The 22569-nt window shown below is 40.8% G+C and overlaps 1 protein-coding gene across 1 annotated transcript; it reads right to left on the bottom strand.

Annotated features, from left to right (window-relative positions):
• Positions 1-4596: 4596 nt before the first annotated feature.
• LOC109210770 (germin-like protein subfamily 1 member 17) lies at positions 4597-6479 on the bottom strand. Its single transcript, XM_019374235.1, has 2 exons — positions 6281-6479; positions 4597-5342 (listed from the first exon to the last, which is right to left on the bottom strand). Exons 1-2 carry the CDS (start codon positions 6405-6407, stop codon positions 4789-4791), a joined length of 681 nt encoding a protein of 226 aa, XP_019229780.1. The 5' UTR covers positions 6408-6479; the 3' UTR covers positions 4597-4788.
• Positions 6480-22569: the final 16090 nt, after the last annotated feature.

The raw sequence follows: 22569 nt of genomic DNA, 5'->3' as shown, positions 1-22569 counted from the left end.
ATTAGTTCAAATAGTCACCATTAAACATGCATGAGATAGATAATGAGTTAAATGAAATAAGTATAAAACAAGCAAAATAATTGCCTGATTCACTGATGCACTTGTATAATTCTCTAGTATATATAAATTACATTTAAACGTGATCCAGAGTTGCTCGATAAGCTGAACCGGACAGGCCATTTGGGCCTGTTCTCATTGGATAAAGCCCATGTCTGGGCAGCCTTTCCCGTTCTCACAAGCATCATTGAAATGGCATAGGGCCAAAACTAAAGCCCAATTTTGGAGCTTCTAAATTCATCCCTTATCCAAAAAGTTTACTGACCCTTGAACAATAACGTTGAAAGATAATTTTATTTTAGACAAAGAACATAGAAAGGTTATAGTCACTTTAGGATTCCCTTTAAAATAAAAATGATGAGACGTGCCTCGCCAAATAAAAATGCAAATTGCGGGGCCCTCAATAAATGCTACATACAAACATTTAGAATTCGGGAGGACCGTTTAGCAAATTTCACGGCCTTCCCCAAAGTTGAAAACGCGTAGTTGCTTTAGGCGCGCGTATTTTAATAATATTACTTTCCTAAATTCGGGTGCACATTTATGTGACCCAAATCCAAATCTCAACGAAGTCGAAATGTATTAACAATCACGGGTGCACTGGTGCGACGTGGTTCGAGATACATTTTCACGACGCTGCAATTCTTATTAAAAAGACATAAAATAAAAGCGGTTAAAATAAAAGGCACATAGGTTAGAATATGTTTAAAAATCAGATAAAAGCAAATACAACAGTTGAGCGACCGTGCTAAGACCCACGGAATCCGGGAATGCCTAACACCTTCTCCCAGGTTAACAGAATTCCTTACTCGGAGTTCTGGTTCGCGGACTGTTAACAGAGTCATAATTTCTTCGGATCGGGATTCAACCGGTGACTTGGGACACCATTAATCTCCCAAGTGGCGACTCTGAATATCAATAATAAACCCCGTTCCGATTGTCCTTTAATTGAAAAAACTCCTTTACACCCTCACGGGGGTGCAGGAAAAAGGAGGTGTGACATCGGGTTCCAAGACGTGGGCCCCACTGGCAAATTTTGGGTTTAATTTCGGATTTTGTTGGAAAAATTAGCATTTTTATATGGAATTAATTCCTATAATTTGTATAGACTAAATCGAACTAATTGTGATTAGATACGAGTCGTTCAGAGGTCAATTCGTGAGAAAAAGGCTTAGGGGAATAAATAATTGCACGGTTTGAGGTAAGTAACATTTCTAAACTTAGAGATGAGGGCATAAACCCCGAAAATACGTGTTATATGATTTGTTTGGAGGTGACGCACATGCTAGGTGACGGGCGTGTGGGCGTGCACCATAGAAATTGTGATGTAATTGGTTCCTTGGCATCATCCATGTAATTTTATGTGTTAAAGAAATTGAGCTGAGAATCATGTTAAAGTCATGCTGAGGCTATATGCAGTATTATTGAGACCCACAGAGGTCATATTGTTGTTGAATTTGTTCAAATTGTAATTTTAAACTCAGTCATGTTCATTCATTTGTATTATATCTCAATCTGTGTTGTTATTTATTGATACATCATATCATCATTGTTGGGCTGATTATTATGACATTTTTGAGCCCGAGAGACTGGAAAGATTGATGACTGAGTGAGGCCGAGGGCCTGTTGTTGAGGATGTTTATGGGATCGGGCTGCATGTTGCAGCAGATTTTATTGATTTATGCCATGATTGGCTTGCTATAGCGCTTAGGCTGAAGGAGACCCTCCGGAGTCTGTACACACCCCCAGTGAGCGCAGGTACCTACTGAGTGCGAGTGCTGTGTGCGAGTGCCGAGTGACTTGGGAGGCTTGAGTGACTGTGAGGCATGAGTGACTGTGAGGATTGAGTGACTGTGAGGATTGAGTGACTGAGGGGATTGAGTGGCTTGGAGGACTGAGCGAATTGATATGAGAGTATGCATATGGTTTTATCACTATGTTACATTGCATTAGCATGCAAATTGACATGTAGGCATAGAGATGTACTTTCCTCATGCCATTTGAAAATGAAATTTCCTATTGTGGAAGAAAGTTTTTGGGAAAAATCACAGTTTTCATACTTATATGTTGGTGATTTCAGTGAAAGGAATTGAGTTTTACTATTATACTTGAAAAGAAAATGTTTATTTTTTCGGAACTGTGAACGAGCTGAGCATTTTATTATTGAGTTATTCTTTGTGTTGCTTTAATTATATTGTTATGAGATGTTACTGGATATTGGTGTGGACTCTGACCTTGGTACAAGCTCGTCACTACTTTTAACCTAAGGTCAAGTTTGTTACTTATTGAGTACATGGGGTCGGTTGTACTCATACTACACTTCTGCACCTTGCGTGCAGATTTCTGATGTCGATGATGCTGTGTATGGCCGGAACTAGCATTGAAGATCTACCTGTAATCCATCCATAGCTGCCTCCTGTTCATGGTAGCTTTAGAATATTTAATCTGTTCATGTATATTTCAAACAGATGATGTATTTTTATTTCACACCAGCTTTGTATATTCTTGTCTTAGAAGCTCATGATTTGTACTTCCAGTCCTTGGGGAGTGTATTAGAGTCAGTTAAATATTAATTGAATCAGATTGTTGTTATTTAGCTTATCTAGCGGGTGAGGTTAGGTGCCATCACGGCTAATCGAATTTTGGATCGTGACACAAATCTAGCCAAAAGCAATTACGTATCATAAATACAACTATAATAGACTAATCTAATTAATGAAATCAAGACTTTAATAAGATATTCGAAAATCGCCCTAAAAAGTCGACCCCGGGCCCACGTCTCGGAATCGGGTAAAAGTCATAAACTATGAACACCAATTCACTCACGAGTTCACTCGTACCAAAATTATCCAAATCCGATTTCAAAATTTCAATCAAAACCCAAAATCTTAGTTGAAGAACTTCTTCCCATTTTTCTCAAATTTTCAACCCAAATCCGAAATTAAAAGATGGAATTAATGATAGATTAGTGGATATAATCAAAATCAAATGTGAATCATTACCCAATCGATGTCTCTGAAAATCCGTTAAAATCTCATCCAAATCCAAGCTCTCAAACTCAAGTTTTGATAAAAATGGCCAAACCCTCATTTTTGAAATATAATTTGCTGCCCAGGTAATTCCTTCTTTGCGAACGAGGCCACACCCTCGCGTTCGCATAGAACAAAAATTCACTAACCAAAATCCCTCTTTCGTGAACGCGAGTGACCTCTCGCGAACGCGTACCTTCCACTTCCTGCTTCTTCGCGAACGCGAGCCCCACAACGCGATCGCGTAGAACAAATCCTTGGGGCCAGCTGCTCCACTTCCTCTACGCGAACGTGATGACTTTAACGCGTTCGCGATGCACTGATGATCAAATCTTCGAGAACGCGAAGAACAACTTCTCCTCCTGCCCCAGCTCCTCTTCGCGAATGCGGAACCTCCCTCACGAACGCAAAGAAGGAAACCAGAACTGGAGACTTCAGAAAATCTGCAATTTCTTCACAAGTCAAAAAATGATCCGTTAACCACCCGAAATCAACCCGAGGCCCCCGGGACCTCAACCAAATATACCAACCATTCCTAACATACAATACGACTTTAGTCGAGCCGTCGAAACACATCAAACAACAACAAAAATACGAATCACCTTCCAATCTAAACTTAATGAACTTGAAATTTTAAATTTCTACAACCGATGCAAAAACCTACTCCAACTTCCCAAATCGGAATCCGACCCCGATATCAAAAGGTCCACTTCCGGTCCAAATCTCCAAAAATTCGACTTTCGCCATTTCAAGCCTAAATCAGCTACAGACCTCAAATTCACAGTCCAGACACACCCCTAAGTCCAAAATCACCCAATGGAGCTAATGGAACAACCGAAACTCCATTCCGGAGTCGTCTTCACACAGTTCCGACTACGGTCAAAAAGACTTAAGCTTCCGCTTAGAGACTAAGTGTCCCAAAACACTCCGAAAACAAAAACAAAACCTCTCAGCAAGTCACATAAGCAGAAACGGATATGCGGGAAGCAGTAAATAGGGGATCGGGGATAATACTCTCAAAACGACCGGTCGGGTCGTTACAAGTAATGAGCTTTTGAAGATATGATTTTGTCAATTAGATTATTTGATTAGACTTTAGTGCAATAAAGTAAAATTGAATGATCGTCCATGAAATTACCCCTAAATAATAGATACTCCTACTTATTTATATACCAAAAATTGAATGTACCAAATGGACATTGCGAGCACAAATATAACATCTATAGTCTAATTAGCTCACAACTTGTTCCTTGACTTTATTCTTTTTTTGACAAATAACAACACGACGGATAGAGAATTAGTGAAAATGTCAGCTTCTGTTGATAAATCACATCAAATTTTCAAGCTCTTTGCTATTTACTAATCACTATTTTATTAGTGCTGTATTCATAATGAATCTTCCCAGTTGCTAATCTGCTATAGGAATTTTTCAATGGAAGTGGTAAAATTAAAGAAAAGTATACGAATACAATCCCACATTGCTTGTGAGCAGCTACACACTACTTTCAGCACACAATAATATTTGTAATCAAAGGCAGATCCAGGATTTGAACTACATGGGTTCAGAGCCGAAATTCTACCATATTTCATCTAATTTAATGAATTCAGAATCTATTAATTATACATATTTAATGAGGGTAAGTATACAGGGTCTGAGCCAAAACTATGGGTTCAGGTGAGCCCCTAACTATAATGGCATCTCCTAGGAGAATTTCTTTCGGAATTGCTTGATCACTTTCTTATCGAGCTGGAAACATTTGGCAAGAACATCGTCAAGAATAGGCGGATCTGAAGCAAAGATTTCACTTGGAATCATGACAAATCCAGGACGTTGACTGTTGAAAGAAGCGAGTACAGTAGCATTTTCGCGTCCCACATTATAAAGGAAGTGAACAAGACCTTGTGGGATCACAAATACATCACCAGGATTCAAAATTTTCGAGAAGAGACGACTCTTAAAGATGTTGGGAAAATCAGGGAGAAGAAATCCAGCATAAATAGTACCATCCAATATAGTTATGAGCTCAGTAGCTCGAGGATGTGTGTGTAGTGGGACAAGACCCTTTGGTTCTAAGTCAGCACGAGATATAGAAATACCAAGAGTGTTGAGTCCAGGCATTGTGATTGCATCCAAAATAGTCACAGAATAACCCCACTTAGGCAGCGCTATATTTCCTCTTACATTAAGACCTGAAGCAAAGAAATCATCTGATTTTGCAAGCTTTGGGTCTTTGCAAAATTGTCCATTCACGAATACTGCATAAGTGAAAACAATGAAGCTAAGTATGTTATTCATTGATTAAGAGCTAACACATAACTATAAATCATATTTACCGAGCTTATAAAAGCAAAAGCACTACAAAAAAATAAAATTAGTTACGACGAACTTTGTCGTTACTCTGTCTCTAAATCACTAACAGAGAGTTTTTTGATATCTCGCTAATCTGTCACTAAATAGAATTAGCAATGGATTTTTTTGTTTATCTACAGAATTTGTTAGTCGCTATTTTCCTTTTTTTAGTAGTGAAAGTGCAAAAAAAAAAAAAGAAAAAAGGAAAATTCCTTAGGCTTGAAACAAGAAGTGAGAAGCAAAGTGTATGCTTTTTGAATTAGTGAAGTACATAATTTATGGAGAATTAAAGAATACCAAATATATATGATTTTAATACTATAAATAATCAATTCGTACTAAGAATAACCTAATTCGACATCTAATTTATAGTAATGACGACGTTAGTCCAACTCCTCTTCAAATTTGAGATCATTTGGAGAACTGACCCTTCTCATTTGGGATGTCATTATTTGCAACACGCATTTCTTTGAAGCGCGTGGCGCTTCACTTATAAAGCGATAACCCCTCGCTTCACATCTCTTCATCGTTTTAAGCAACAAAACGATGTATGACTTTTAACAACATTGATTTTATATAACAGTCTGGTGCATTGAGCTCCCGTTATGCGTGGGGTTCGGGGAAAGGCCGGACCACAAGGGTCTATTGTACGCAGCTGTACCATGCATTTCTGCAAGAGGCTGTTTTCACAGCTCGAACCTGTAACCTCCTGGTCACATGGCAGCAACTTTACCAGTCACGTCAAGGCTCCCATTTATTGATTATATAACATACTGTTAAAAAAGAAAAAAGAAAGACGAATTTAGTTAAAAAGCTTTATGAGTACTATAGAAGGAGGATTTACCAGAAACGTTAGTGTCTGTAACTCCAACACATATGTCTTGTAGAGGGTTGAGATCATAGGCATAAGCTAATTGGGAAGAAAAGAAAGCAGCAATGGCTAAAGTTGCTATTAACCAGCTGATGCCCATTGTTATAGCAAAGTCTAGTTTTGGAAATAAGCTAGTAGCTTGTTTGGTTTGGGCTTGTTATACTTTTCTCTTTTTTCCAAACAACCAAAGAGGGGTCTACTACTTATTGTTCGACCTGGTCAATCCTATTGCCGTCTTGCTTCCATTTGTCAAAAAGGAAAATCCAGGTAATTTTTTCATTTTAAAATGCATATTATTGCAGGCTCAAATTCAAGAAGTAACTATTAATCAAGAATCTTGTGATCTGTTTTACGTACCTTTAATTAGTTGTTAACTTCACATCATTCAGCACATGGTGAATTTACATATTCATTCAGAGTTTAAGTTATACACGGTGTAAAGAACTTTTTACGTTATCAGGTTGCTCAAAGTATATCCATAGCTAAACTAACCTTTTTAAAGTGTGGAATTGTGAACTTAAGAATTAATAAAACATGTCATTTTTAACAATAAATCAAGGTAATCTGATAGTATAAACAACGGGTATAGTGATTTTGTAGTATAAATTAAGCTCATTCAAGAAAGTGGCTTAATAATAGAAATGCATTAACAAACAACCAGAAGTTAGTCAATTGGTAAATTTTTGGAATTTGAATGTAAAATGAGTGTGACAAACCGGACGGTCATTTTGAGAGTTAGAGCCTCGATCCCCTATTAACTGCTTTTCCCGTATCTATTTCTGCTATTTTGACTTGCCGGAGTGATTCGTTTTGAGTTTCGGAGTGTTTTGGGACACTTAGTCCCTAAATGGGAGCCTAAGTCTTAAGATTTGGACCGTAGTCGGAACATTGTGAAGACAGCTCCGGAATGGAGTTCCATCGTTCCGTTAGCTCTGTTGGGTGATTTTGAGCTTAGGGCGTGTTCGGATTATGTTTTTGAGGTCCGCTTATTTAGGCTTGAAATGGCGAAAGTCAAATTTTTTGGAGATACGGACCAGTAGTAGAATTTTTGCTATCGGGGTCGGTATCCGATTCCGGAAATTGGAGTAGGTCCGTAGTGTGGATTATGACTTGTGTGCAAAAATTTGAGGTCAATCAGACGTGGTTTGATTGGTTTCGACATCGGTTGTCGAATTTGGAAGTTTCAAGTTCTTTAAGGTTGAATCAGAGGTTGATTGGTGTTTTTAGCGTTGTTTGATGTGATTTGAGTGTTCGACTAAGTTCGTATGGTGTTTTAGGATTGGTTGGTATGTTTGGTTAAGATCCCGACGGCCTCGAGTGTGTTTCGGATGCTCAACGGGTTAAAATTTGGACTTGAGCATATTCTGAAGTTGGCTGGTTCTGGTGCTTTCGCACCTTTGGCGGGAAGCCCGCAGGTGCGGCCCCGAAAAAGCGAGGAAGGAGTTGCAGGTGCGGGTTTGGGCATAAAGGCCAGGGGTCGCAGATGCGACGAGGGAGTCGCAGGAGCGGAACCGCATCTGCAGAAGGGTAGTCGCAGATGTAGAGGTGTGAAGGACCCAAGGCTCCGCAGAAGCGGACGATTAGCCGCAGAAGCGCATCCGCATATGCGGACGAAGGAGCGCAGGTGCGGACTCTGGAGTTTAATGAAAACTCAGAGATGCAGAGTCCCTGTTGCAAAAGCAGGACCGCAAATGCGGTCCTGGGAACGCAGAAGCGGAAATCGCTGGGCAGAAAAGGGAATTTTCGAGGGTTTGAAATTCATATCACAAAATTCAGTTTGGAGCTCGGTGGAAGAAAAATTTTCGAGAGATTTTGAAGGAGAGCTATTGGGTAAATAGCTAACTCGATTTTGATCATATTACATTAACCTATTGTTGTATTATTCATCTAATTAGGGAATTTGAGGAGAAAGTTGAGAAAATGGGGGAAAAGTTCCCCAACCAAGAATTTGAGTTTTGAGTGGGATTTAGGCATTGGTTTTGGATGATTTTTGTACGAGTGAACTCGTGAGAGTATGGGTGTTCGTATTTGGTGACTTTTACCCGATTTCGAAACGTGGGTCAGGGAAGACTTTTGAGCGATTTTTCCAATTTCTTGCTTTAACTTTGTTTTCGTTGGTTAGATTAGCTACTTGTAGTTGTATTTATGTTATGTAATTGGTTTTGGCTAGATTTGGACCGTTCGGAGCCGGATATCCGTGGAAAGAGCATTGTTTCGGATTGACTGAGCTTTGTTCGAGGTAAGTAGCTTGCCTAACCTAGTGTGGGGAAACTCCCCTTAGGATTTTGGTACTGTTTGATATATGAGCGTCGTGTACGTGAGGTGACAAGTGTGTACACGGGTTATTTGTTGAAAAACTCTGTTTTCATTAGGTAAAATATCTGCTTTCCTTAAATTGAGCTACACTAGCCTATGTAATTATCCTGTTTAGTTTAGAAAAGCATGCACACGTGTCTTAACTGCCTATCTGAACTCTGTGTAGCATGTTTATTGAAATTTCCTGTTCTTCCTTGACTCGGACTTAGCCTAAATTGTGGTTTTCTTGTTGTAACTGTTATTTCTGTTGGTTGAGCTGCATATTTACTTTGGGGCTACGGAACGGTATTCCGGTAAATCCCTCTATTCTGCATATTTACTTTGGGACTACGGAACGGTATTCCAGTAGATCTCCCTGTTCTGCATATCTACTTTGGGACTACGGAACGGTATTCCAGTAAATCCCCCCCCCCCCCCACACACACACATTTACGCTTGGGCCTACGGAACGGTATTCTGGTAGGTCCCCCTGCACACTTACGTTTGGGACTACTGGACGGTATCCTGGGAGATCCCCTGTTGTTATCTCTGTGTACTGAGCTATTGTTTTTCTGTGATTTCATTCTCATTAAATTTTAGTATTTATCATTACTGCGATATTTTATTTTGTCTTATTTTATTATATATATACCAGTAAGGCCCTGACCTGATCTCGTCACTACTCGACTGAGGTTAGGCTTGGCACTTACTGGGTACCGTTGTGGTGTACTCTTGCCCTTTCCTGCACATGTTTTTCGTGTGAAGATCCAGGTACCGTACATCAGTTACATTACCACAGAGACGAGGCGACTGTAGAGACTTCAAGGTATATCTGCTGCTTCCGCAGACCTCGGAGTCCCTATCTACTCTTCCTCAAGTTAAAGACTTCTTGTATTTTCTTCTTTGTTAGATTCTGGAGTTTAGAAGCACTATTTTCTTTTTTGTAGCTTGTGACTTATGACATTCCGGGTTTTGGGTGAGTTTAAGTAATTTTCGAAAGTGACTATTGGAAATGCCGAGCGGCAACTCATTTCTTTGTTTAAATTTACCTATTAGTTGATAGCTTTTATGTTTTTCGTTCCTTTTTTCCGGCAATGTTAGGCTTACCTAGTCGTAAGGACTAGGTGACGTCACGATGGTTCACGGAGGGAGAACTTGGGTCGTGACAAGTTAGTATCAGAGCTCTAGGTTCATAGGAGTCGTGAGTCACAAGCCAATTTATTAGAGTCTCGCGGATCGGCACGGAGATGTCTGGACTTATCTTCAGGAGGCTATGGAACTGTTAGGAAAATTTCCACTTCATTTGATTCCTTGTCGTGCGAGATTATTGACTTCGAAATTCTAAACTTTTGTCTTCTATTCTCTTACAGATGTTGAAGACACGTGCTACCGGAGATTACCAAGAACCCGCGCCCCCTGCAAGAGCCACCCGAGGCCGGGGCCGGGGTAGAGGCCAAGGACGTGCACTTGGTGCAGCCAAAGCACCCGCGCGAGGTGTTGTAGAGGAGCCACTAGTAGCTCCAGTTGGAGCACATGCACTTGATACGCCTACTACTACTACTCCAGCTCTCTAAGAGACCCTTGCACAGTTCATGAGCATGTATAGCACTCTAGATCTGGCAGGGTTGATTCCCCTTGCCACAGCCATATCTCAGGCCGGGGGAGGAGCACAGATTCCTACCGCCCGCACACCATAGCAGTGGGTTCAGGTTGATCAGATCCCAGAGGTTATACTAGTATCGCCTGCAGCCCCAGCTCGGTCCGAGGGTAGGTCAACAATTTCAGAGGAGGAGCAGTGGAGGCTTGAGAGGTACAAGAAGTATGACCCTCCTACATTCAGTGTTCTAGCATCAGAGGTTGCTCAGGGGTTTCTGTAGGAGTGCCACCGTATCCTCCGCATTATGGGCATAGCAGAGTCGAGTGGGGTTTCTTTCACTGCCTTCCAGCTTCGAGGGGCAACCTATCAATGGTGGCGTACTTTTGAGTTGGATAGTCCAGCTGAGGCAGCTTCCCTTACATGGACTCAGTTCTCGGATATGTTTTTGAGGGAGTATGTCCCTCATAGCCTCAAGGACGCATGGAATGCGGAGTTTGAACAGTTGCGCTAGGGTAGTATGACTGTTTCAGAGTATGCAGTCCGTTTTAGTGACTTGGCTAGGCATGCACCGACCTTGGTTTCTACAGTTCGAGAGAGGTTTCTCCGGTTTAAATAGGGGCTCATTCCCAGTAACAGGTCTAGCATGGCCCGGGAGTTAGAGATGGATATCGCGTATCAGCAGGTAGTAAGTATTTCTAGGAGAGTAGAGGGCATGCTTGCTTGGGATAGGGAGGAGAGAGAGGCTAAGAGGTCTCAAGAGTCAAGCCATTATTCTGGTGCCCGTTACCCTGCTGCAGTTCATCATGGTAGGGGCTATGTGTGTCTCCCCGTTCATTCAGCTCTTCCAGCCGCCAGTGGTATTCCAGCTCCTCCTAGACCTCAGGAGCCTTATTATGCACTTTCAGTATCTAGTGTGCCTCATGCACGGGGTGCTTTCAGTGGTCAGTCCAGCAGACCTGGCCCGAGCCAGTCACAACCACCACGTCCTCCCAGAGCTTGTTTTGAGTGTGGTGACACTCGTCATATGGTGAGGGATTGCCACAGACATAGGAGGGGTTCACCTCCACAGACTTCTCAGCCACAGCGTGCTCCACCAGGTCTTCAAGCTATGATTATAGCACCAGCTTCCGCCCCACCTGCCCAGCCCGCTCGAGGTGGAGGTCGGGGTGGTAGAGGTCGCCCTAGAGGGGTAGGCCAGGCCAGATACTATGCCCTTCCTGCTCGTACAGAGGCTGTTGCTTCCGATTCTGTCATTACAAGTATTGTTTCGGTCTGTCATAGGGATGCATCGGTTCTATTCGATCCAGGCTCTACTTATTCTTATGTGTCATCTTATTTTGCCCCGCATTTGGGCATATCTCAGGATTCTTTGAGTTCCCCTGTTTATGTGTCTACTCCTGTGGGAGATTCTCTTGTTGTGGACCGCGTGTATCGGTCGTGTTTGATCATTCTTAGTGGTTTGAGATCAGAGCCGATTTATTATTGCTCAGCATGGTAGATTTTTATGTTATCTTGGGCATGGACTGTTTGACGCCCCATTATACTATTCTTGATTGTCACGCCAAGACCTTGACGCTAGCTATGCCAGGTTTAACGCAATTAGAGTGGAGGGTTAACTTATATTACACTCCTAGTAGAGTTATTTCATTTCTTAAAGCTCAGTGAATGGCAGAAAAGGGGTGTGACGCGTATCTAGCTTATGTGAGAGATGTCAGTATTGATACCCCTACAGTTGATTCAGTCCTAGTAGTGAGGGATTTCCCTGATGTGTTTCCAGCTGATCTTCCGGGCATGCTGCCCGACAGAGATATTAATTTTGGCATTGATTTGTTGCTGGGCACTCAGCCCATCTCAATTCCTCCTTATCGTACGACCCCTCCTGAGTTGAATGAGTTGAATGAACATTTATAGGAATTGCTTGATAAGGGATTTATTCGGCCCAGTGTGTCACCTCGGGGTGCTCCTGTCTTGTTTTTGAAGAAAAAGGATGGTTCTATGTGTATGTGCATTGATTATCGCCAGTTGAACAAAGTTACAGGGAAGAACTGGTATCCTTTGCTCGTATTGAGGACCTGTTTGATCAGTTACAGGGTGCCCGAGTGTTTACAAAGATTGATTTGCATTCAGGTTATCATCAGTTAAAGATTCAGGAGCCAGATATCCTGAAGACTGCTTTCAAGACTCAGTATGGTCATTACGAGTTCCTTGTCATGTCATTCGGGATGACCAACGCCCCAGCAGCATTTATGCATTTGATGCACAGTGTATTCCGGCGACTCGTTCGTCATTGTCTTTATTGATGACATTCTGGTACTCCGGGAGTCGGGAAGATCATGAGCAGCACCTGAGGACAGTGCTTCAGACCTTGAGAGAAAAGAAGTTATATGCAAAGTTCTCAAAATGTGAGTTCTGGTTGGATTCCGTGGCATTTTTGGGTCACGCGGTGTCGAGTGAAGGGATCAAGGTGGATCCGAAAAAAGTAGAAGCGATGCAGAGTTGGCCCAGACCGTCCTCAGCTACAGAGATCCAAAGTTTTCTTGGTTTGGCGGGCTATTACCGTCGATTTGTTGAGGGATTCTCATCTATTGCAGCACCTATAACCAGGCTGACCCAAAAGGGTGCTCCATTCAGGTGGACGGATGAGTGCGAGGAGAGCTTTCAAAAGCTAAAGACAGCTTTGACTGCAGCCCCGGTATTGATATTGCCTACAGGTTCAGGATCTTATACAGTCTATTGTGATGCGTCGTGAGTTGGCCTCGGCGTGGTGCTGATGCAGGACCGTAGGGTGATTGCCTACGCATCCAGACAATTAAAGGTGCATGAAAAGAACTATCTTGTCCACGACCTTGAACTAGCAGCTATTGTTCATGCCTTGAAGATTTTGAGGCACTATTTGTATGGTGTCCTTTGTGAGATCTATACTGATCACCGGAGTTTGCAGCATCTGTTCAAGCAGAAGGATCTTAATTTGCGTCAGAGGAGGTGGTTAGAGCTACTTAAGGATTACTATATCACTATTTTGTACCACCCGGGGGAGGCCAATGTGGTGGCCGATGCTTTGAGTCGTCGGGCAGAGTGTTTTGGGAGTTTGGCTTATCTACCAGCAGTAGAGAGGTCCATGGATTTTTATGTTCAGGCCTTAGCCAGCCAGTTTGTGAGATTAGATATTTCTGAGCCTAGTCGAGTATTGGCTTGTGTGGTCTCCTGGCCTTCTCTTTAAGATCGTATCAGGGAGCGTCAGTATGATGACCCCCATCTGCTTGTCCTTAAGGACATGGTTCAGCACGGTGATGCTAAGGAGGTTACTATTGGGGACGATGGTGCATTGAGGATGCAGGGCAGGCTATGTGTGCCTAATGTGGATGGTTTGCGTGAGTTGATTCTTCAGGAGGCTCATAGCTCGCGGTACTTTATCCATTCGGGTGCTGCGAATATGTATCAGGACTTGAGGCAACATTATTGGTGGCGTATAATGAAGAAGGACATAGTGGAATATGTTGCTCGGTCTCTAAATTGCCAGTAGGTGAAGTATGAGCATCAGCAACCGGGTGGATTGCTTCAGAAGTTGGAGATTCCGGAGTGGAAATGGGAGCGGATCACTATGGATTTCGTTGTTGGACTCCCACGGGCTCAGCGAAAGTTTGATGCAGTTTGGGTGATTGTAGATAGGCTGACCAAGTCAGCTCATTTCTTTCCTGTGATAACTACTTATTCTTCCAAGAAGCTAGCTCGAGTTTATATCTGTGAGATTGTCAGACTTCATGGCGTGCCGGTATCTATCATCTCTGATCGGGGTACGCATTTTACATCACGGTTCTGAAGAGCCGTACAGCATGAGTTGGGTACTCGAGTGGAGTTGATCACGGCATTTCACCCTCAGACCGATGGATAGTCCGAGCGCACTATTCAAATTCTTGAGGATATGCTCCGTGCGTGTGTGATGGAGTTTGGAGGTTCTTGGGATCAGGACACTTTGGAGGAGGTTAAGATAATTCAGGATAGACTTCGCACAGCCCAGTCCAGACAGAAGTGTTATGCGGACCGGAAGGTTTGCGATGTTTCATAATGGTTGGAGAGCGGGTCTTGCTTCGGGTTTTGCCTATGAAGGGCGTCATTGTCGCGCGCCCTTTTTCTCGCGAAATCGGGTTTCGACACATGACAACTCTTTTAAGGAAGGTTTAAAAGAGAGAGTCTCCACCTAATGGGTTTGAGGTACGTTAGGGCACCTATTTGCAACTAACTCTTGTTTAACCATTTTGCATCACCAAAGATCGGGTAAGGGCTCAAATTACCTCGAAGACAAGGTGTTAGGCACTCTTTGAGGTCCACAACTGTGGGTCCCTGCCAAACTCTAATTATATGAATTAGTCAGATAAACAAAGACAGAGAGAAACAAGGAGTCTGGGCAGTTTTATTAAACAGAAATAATTGATTTAAAGAAAAGATGGGGGGGGTCCTAAATTTTTTATCCTAAAGGATCACCCCATGCAACATAAGTAATACTTCGTAACTCCCTCAAGATGTGGTGTTACTCGTATTATTCGGCGGGCACAGACTATCATCTCCTGCTACCCGATTACTATCTTTAAGTTGTTACCTAAAGCGCACTACTTGATTCTAAACCGTGACTTAAGCGTGCACTACCCGTCCCATGCCTGTGGCCCAGGAGGCTTTGGACCTACTATTTGGTAGTTCTAGACTCAACTAGTTGCTCAAAATGATAAAACTAGGCGACAATCAAAAACAGATAGGACTGCATGTAATTGCAATAAGGGGGCTCAAGTAACCTCCATACATAAGCAGGAAAAGCACGCAAACAGATTTCTTGTTAGGCAATATATGGTATTAAGACGTGTTGGAATTGTTAAGTCCTATAGGCATGATTTCTATGTGATTCTGGATTCCAGTATATATAGGCAATGTTGTAATTTCTGACGTTTAGGAAAATTAGAGTGCTGCAAGTCCTATAGACGTGATATCTAGTCATTTGTGTAAATAGGCAATGAAGTCTTCAATAAACATCCTCTGTGTAGGTTTTCCAGCGATTGAAAATTGAGCTTGATTTTAAACGCTTTATCCCTATAGGCATGCTTTCTAGGCGGGTGACAGTATCCCATAAGCAGGGTTCAAATAGTTAAGACTTGGGGCCTATTTTATTGTTATACTTAGTCCTATTGGCATGATTTCTAGTGAACAGTGCAAGACAATAGCAAATGAAGTGATCAAAATCCTATAGGCATGATTGCGATGAATATGCTGAGGCGAATTGAAAGATAGTTCATTGACATTTATTCCTATGGGTAGGTTTTCTAGCAACACATAGCAGCAAGAACAATTGCAGCATTTGAATTAATGTCCGCTAACCAGCAGTGTACATGTGTGTGCTTCCCCTAATGACATAATTTCTACAGTGCACATATAGATCGAATGGCACATAGCAAGTGAATCAATGAGTTTTATAGGCATATTATCTACCCCTTTTCATGCAAACATTAAGAATCTACATTTCCCCATTTTTACTAACACCCAGTTGTTCGTTACAACATTATTACATACCTAATGATAAAGTAATTACAAACGTGGTATAAATAATGATAGTAGACCCACAGCAGGCCCAAAAGAAATACCCATCACTATCTGGGCCTTCAGCAGCATACCCAGACTTCCAACAATGAGCCATATTTACCAACACAACCCAGAATCCATAGAAGAACTTAAGCTAGATCACACAACCATAGATTGACCAACCAATTTACATATTTAGTAGACCATAGGAAGAAAGAGTTGAAAGTTAGGAATAGTGCAGGTCTCGGTAGTAGAGGGAGTGACTAAAGGACCTCAAATCCTAGTGTGTCAGAGTTCACAAGGGTTTCAAATGGACCCCGAGCAGTGCTCACACTAGGGAGGTTAGTAGTAAGAGCCTTGATGGCCTTAGCTTTCAGCCGGCCAAGAATGATAGGTTCAGAATAGCATAGGTAACAAATAGGAGAGAGTGGAAAATGGTTAAGGGACAGAGGTTGAGGAAATATACTCATAGCTTAGAGTAGACATAGCAAAGTTGAGAACAGAGAGCAAACAGATCACAAGACTTAGAAGCGGGTTCAACAAGACTCAGAAGGAGGTTCAACACTTAAAAATAACAAGTTTGCATGATTAAAAAAGATTATAATACATAGGTGCATAATACTAAACAAGTTTAAAACCTAAAAGGTCCAGGTTATGCTAAGTATGTATCCTAGTATCACAAGACAGCCATGTTAACTTGTATCATGAAGTAGCAATATGTCAAACGTGGTATAGGAACACAAACTAGGATGGCTATTCTAAAGGTTTCAAACAGTTACTAAGGATATAGGACTAAGTAAAAACAGGGATATGCTGTGAGACATGTCACACCTCCTTTTTTACTACACCCTCGGAAGAGTATAAGGGAGTTTTTTCCAACTTAAAGTGACAATCGAAACGGGATCATTTATTTAAACAATTCAGAGTCGCCACTTGGGATAATTTTATGGTGTCCCAAGTTACCGGTTCAAATCCCGAATTGAGGAAAAGGTTGACTCTGTATTACAGTCCGCGAACGCAGAAATCCGGGTAAGGAATTCTGTTAACCCAGGAGAAGGTGTTAGGCATTCCCGAGTTCCGTGGTTCTAGCACGGTTGCTCGACTGTTATAATTGGCCTATTTACTTGATTTTAATACATGTTTTAGCCTATGGTGCAATTTAACTTTAAAACCTCTTTTAATTATTTTAAGGAAGATTTCAACGTCATCTAAAACACGTCTTTGGAACACGCCACATGAAATGCACCCGCAGTCCGAGACACATTTTATTTAACGTTGTTGAGATTTGGAGTTGTGTCACATGAAATGCACACCCGAGTTTAGTAAGGTAAATTATTAAAATAACGCACCTAAACCAACTACGCGTTTGCAACTTTGCGAGGGCCATAAAAATTCAACTAAATGGCACGCCTCGATTTCTAAGAATTCAAGTATTAATTAAGCGAGGGCCATGCATTTTGGAATTTTATTTGGCATGGCACGCCTCAAATCCAATTTTAAAGAGTCTAGTTAATTAAAAGACGTGAGAGGGATTAATACTTATTTTATGCCAATGTTAAACTAAAATCTGATAATCAATGTGCTAGTAATAAACAACCCACGTTTAATTGTGGAACGGCCCAAGCTGGTCATAAGCCAAAGGCTGACCATTCGTTACTGCAAGCCAGCATGAAGAACAGCTGGGCTCAACATGAAGCCCGGCTTGGAAATCAGATCACTAAAAGGAAAAGCAATCATAATTGGGCCAAACTGGTAGCCCAATACACAATTCAGCACCAATGTGTGAAGCAAATTATACCATTCAAGAAAATCTGGAACTGAACAATTCCTAGTTGCAAAGCACACCTTAATGCTAACATGAGTTCTAAAATGAAGATCAATTCCTAATTACAATAACAAACCTTTACACAAATTATTCACCAATCAACAACAAAACTCAATAACAACTCCAACTCGTATTAAATTCTGATTCAAGCCTAGCATATTTAAACTAGACCACCTGATATCAGACTTGCCAACGAAAGCTAAATATGAGCAAGAGCAGAACTCAATAACAACTCCAAACTACTGTACTGCCTCTCAAGCTATACAAGAGCATACCCACAATATTCAAATGGAAATAAGCCCAAACCAAACTTGCTGAACCAACAATACGAAAGGTCTAAACTTAGACTTCAAACCACAGCTGTGAAACGTACACCCAAACCAGCCAGCATCAACTAATTAAATTAGGAATCACAGTCTTTATCTAACACATATTATACTTAAAAAAATACTCCTAAATCAATTATATTCATACAAAGTCCAACCTAGCATTTAAGCCAAATGTACATCGAAGAATGAAGTATCCAAACAAACCAGACTGAAAACATGAATAATAACATGGCAGAATCAAGCAGAAATCACAACAGGGACTTGGTTTTTCATTTAACTCCAGCTCAGTTCACAAATCCTTTACACAAACTTAATCAGGCTTCATTTCCACCGTAGTTTCAAGAGAATACCTGGAGAGCAAAAAATGATAGGAAAGTGAGAAGATCAGTAGTGAGCAGCAGCAGCCGGCCCAGATTTGATCAATCAAACGATGAAATCAGCTTATGGAAACCAATGGAACAGTAGAAAACTCTAAAACCAAACTTTAACCAATTCAACTACTCAAACCATCTCCCAACATCAGCAATAAGATCATAAAATTCCCAAGAGTTCTATACCATAAAAGAATCAGAAACCAAAACTAGAAGCAAAAAAAAAAATTTAGTTTTCAACCAATAATGTAGAAGTTCAGAATTTCTCTAAGAAAAACTCAGCCGTTTCAATTTTCAGTACTTTTTTTATCTCTTCTAGTCTCCTCCTTCAATGCCAAGTTAGAGGTGCCTTTATAGGGAAGGCATTAGGGCAGCCCCTAGGAATCAGTTTTTGCATTTTGCCCCCTTTTATGTTTTTATTTTTGCTTAGCCAACCTTAGCTTAATAATCAGAAGTTCACATTAGCCCCTACTCCCAGCTTCCTAGAAGCTTCCCTAGGCAGTTACCAAAGATTCCTTAAGCTAAAGTTCCCAAATTAACCTTCAAAACTATGAGAATTACCCTCAGTAACCAACCCGGGTCAAGTTGACCCAAGCATTGAACCCCAACCCTGGGCCTGTCAATCCTGGTTTAATCCCTCCTCCTGGACTTTGATTTCCCACAGCCCAATTCACAATCAGAGATTCCCACTTTCAACAGCCACAATTTAAATACTAATCAAAGTTTTCTCGAAAAGGAGACCCTGAACCCTTAACATGCAATCAAAACAAAAAACAAGGTAAATGAACTAATTAACCTAAACAACAGCAGGAAATTAACTAATCTATAGGCTTCATTAACTAGGCGACTAACTAGAACAAAAATCATGCTAATTAACCAAAAGAAACTAACAAATCAAGCAGGACAGTCTTGAAAAATGAACAAAAAGAAAAACCAATATAGACCAAACGGACAGGTCCCAAACTCAGCCGAAAATTTGGTGAAATTTCAAATAAGGAAAAGAAGAAGAAAGAAGAGGGACAACAAATGAAAAATGGAACTAGAAACAGACCCAAAAAGAAATGGAACTCACCGGCTAAACTCGAACTCGAGACCTGATACTCCAACTTCATCCCCAAACAATGTTAGTCACTTGTTCTTTGTCAAAAACAAGTGAACAACACTATTTCGTGACAAAATCGGCTCTAAAACTCATGAGGGCTGGAACAATCATCATGCACGCCCAAGTTTAGATTTGGCTCCTAGAACCCGAATTTGGGATTTAAGATTCGAGGAGTTTAAAGAGGATTTGAGGGAAATAAATGGTGGATTTAGTATGGGGGGTCTTGATGATTCCGTGGTATTAATTTGGGAGGGATTGGAGGTGGCGCCGCCGCCGATGGAGGCTTGGGAATTTTGGGGCGGCGGCTAGGGTTCATGGGTCTCTAAAAGGGGTGAATTGAAAGAGACGAGAGATGGAGAGGGGGGGTCTTTGGGATTCCGACATATATATATATATATATATCAAAATCCACCCCTATTCCCGTCCGCTGGATGAAAGGAAATTAACGGCCCAGATCAAAATTAACCAAAACGGGGTCGTTTGGTCTTAAGTGGAGAAAGACTGGTTATTGGGGCAGGTTTGGGCCTGGGTCGGCGGGTTTGGATGGGTATAAAAGGGAAAATGAATTGGGCTTAGAATTTGAAACAGAATCGGCCCAAAATCTGCTCCAATTCTTTCCTTCTCTTTTTCCTCATTAATTCTTTTAATTTCAAACTCTTTTTAAATTCCCTTTTCTTTTCTTTTTCTTTTTTTTGAAATAAAAATAAAACCGATACTAATTCCTAAATCAAACTACTCCTATCACATTGAATTAATTAACTAATAATTATCATAATTAATTAAAACAAAATTGAATNGTCTGTTTGGACTGAGGTGCTTCATAGGTTCTTAGGACAACTTTAACTAAAATCAAAGAAACAATTTCCACCGTTGGATGAGCTAATATGAAAGGCTCAGATCATTCCAAAGCCAAGAACTCCAAACGATGACGTTGGACCGGGTTTTGGCTAGGCTTGGGCGGGTACAGGCATTGGGCTTGTGGAAATTAAGTTAAAATAGCCCAAACGATTTTCCTCTTCTCATTCCTTCCCTTTTCTTTTTTAATTCATTTTTCTCCAAAATTCTTTTCTTTTTTTTTGTTTTCAAAATTAAAATTAAAAACCCAAATAAAACCTATACTAATTCCTAAATCAAATTACTCCTACCATATTGAATTAATTAACTAATAATTATCACAATTAATTAAAACAAAATTGAATGAAAAATAACCAAAATTCAAAATTATAAATAAAAGATGCAAGAATAAACTATTTTTGTGATTTTTCTATTTTCTTAAAATAACTAATTTGTTAATTAATCCTAAAATGTAGACTTAAATCCTAAATGCAAATGCAACATATTTTTGTATTTTTCATCAAGATAAAATAAACATGCACAGACAATATGCAAACAATAACAGAAAATGCCACAAAAATCCACAAAATTGCAAACAATGGAAAAAATTATTTTGTTTTGAATTTGTGGGAGTAATTCATATAGGGCAAAAATCACGTGCTCACAGCTGCCCCTCTTTGCTCGGAAACACGAAGAGTTTTCGTGCAAAGATAAAAGTGAGCGTATACGAGCGATTTTTGCCCGTTTGAATACTCCGTGGGAAGCATTTTTTTTGAAAGATTTGAGCGCACCCTGCTTCCGAGGTTGCCTACATATCCTTGGCTATAAAGGAATCAGGTCAGTGTAGTTCGGGAAGTTTTGGTAGCTGGGACTACCATGAAGCTGTGATTTCACTGTTGCTGCTGCTGCTACTGCTTACTGAACTCCTTATTACACCATGTCGAAATAAAAAGAAGCTAGACTAAACTATGATCTATGCATTACAAAAATCCTATATGTATCTTCAAACTTGATCTTGTGGTTCTTGTTACCTTGTTGACTTGTATTCTCCAGGTGAAGTTCCTTTGTTGCCAACTTGAATTGTAATCTGATATGATTTCCCTTTCTTCAGGTGGGCGCCTGATTGCTGAACTCGAATTGTAATTTGAGATGCTTTCTTTTTCTCCAGGTGGACGCCTGATTACCGACACTTAAATTGTTTCCCTTCCTTAAAACTGGTGTTGTTCCCCCTTGCTCTCCAGGTGGTCGCCTGATTGCCAAAACTTTAACTGTATTCCCGTGCTCTCCAGGTGGGCGCCTGATTTCAACAAAATAGACAAAACAAAGAAAATTTTCTGCCCCAGTTTGGTAACTGGGCACATGTGTGAGTGTAAAACTGAATCATGTTACCAAATATCAATAAGAATTTGAAAGCTAAACCCCAATGACAGTTTTAAAGCTAAACTATATCTACTAAAGGCATGACTTTCGCTAAATCTTGTTATCTAATGAAAATCTTTAAAGCTAGGTCTCATTATTCAGGATGGCCTCGAAAACTCCTACTTGAATCTTATCTCAAACATGCAAACTTTGGAACCAACTTATATTCCTTTGGGGTACATTTATACTAGATTTTGCTACCCATGATTTTTTTGAATTTTAGACTAGGTCCCATTTCCAGGAGGGTCCTGAGACTTTACGGTCAAACCTGTCTGATGCTCGCTTTTCGCCTACGGAGGTTTTCTCCGAAACAAACAAAATTTTCGGCCCCTGTTTCAATCAAAGAAAAATCTTGTCAGTTTAAAATGTGGTGGTTAGTTTGTGGCATTCTTGCTGAAGGTGGCCTCTCCGCTGCCGTGTTTTGCTTTGCCTGGTTTTTTCGAACTGGCCAAGAACTGCTTGACTTTCTGACTGACCTTCACCCACATGACCTCAGATGACCCGAGTGTTCTATACCCAAACCGTTGTGTTACATCTCTGACCTATCTATCTGAACCTCTGCAATTCCCATGAAATTACTAAACCATTCCACCGATGAAACTTTCGTTGACCCTTTGTATCCCATTTCGCATCATACTATCTTTAGCAATGCCTTGACCGCCTTGTGCTTTGTGCAACTTTGGAAGTTGGTAGTGAGCTTTGAAATCCTTTCTTATTGCTTGAATGGAACTGACACTGGACGCACTTTAGAGAAATAAACCCAAAAGAAATGAAATGCAATGACTTTTGAGAGTTAGGGATAAGAAAATTCCAAAACTGGAAGACTGTCTGAAGGGGAAAAAGAAAAGAGACTTATCTGAGTGGAGCAGCTAGCACCAATGATCATGACATGTATTTCAGATTAATCGGCCCAGTCTGTCCAACC

Source organism: Nicotiana attenuata, unplaced genomic scaffold, assembly GCF_001879085.1.
Source record: "Nicotiana attenuata strain UT unplaced genomic scaffold, NIATTr2, whole genome shotgun sequence".
NCBI lineage: Eukaryota > Viridiplantae > Streptophyta > Magnoliopsida > Solanales > Solanaceae > Nicotiana > Nicotiana attenuata.
Note: the sequence above shows the minus strand (reverse complement) of the source record. Positions and strands in the feature narration are given on the sequence as shown.

Excerpts from the sequence above, each read along its gene's own strand:
- LOC109210770 (XM_019374235.1), bottom strand. The coding sequence starts at position 6,407 with ATGGGCATCAGCTGGTTAATAGCAACTTTAGCCATTGCTGCTTTCTTT. Across the intron at positions 5,343-6,280 it reads TACAGACACTAACGTTTCTG|TATTCGTGAATGGACAATTT; the intron begins GTAAATCCTCCT and ends TCACTTATGCAG.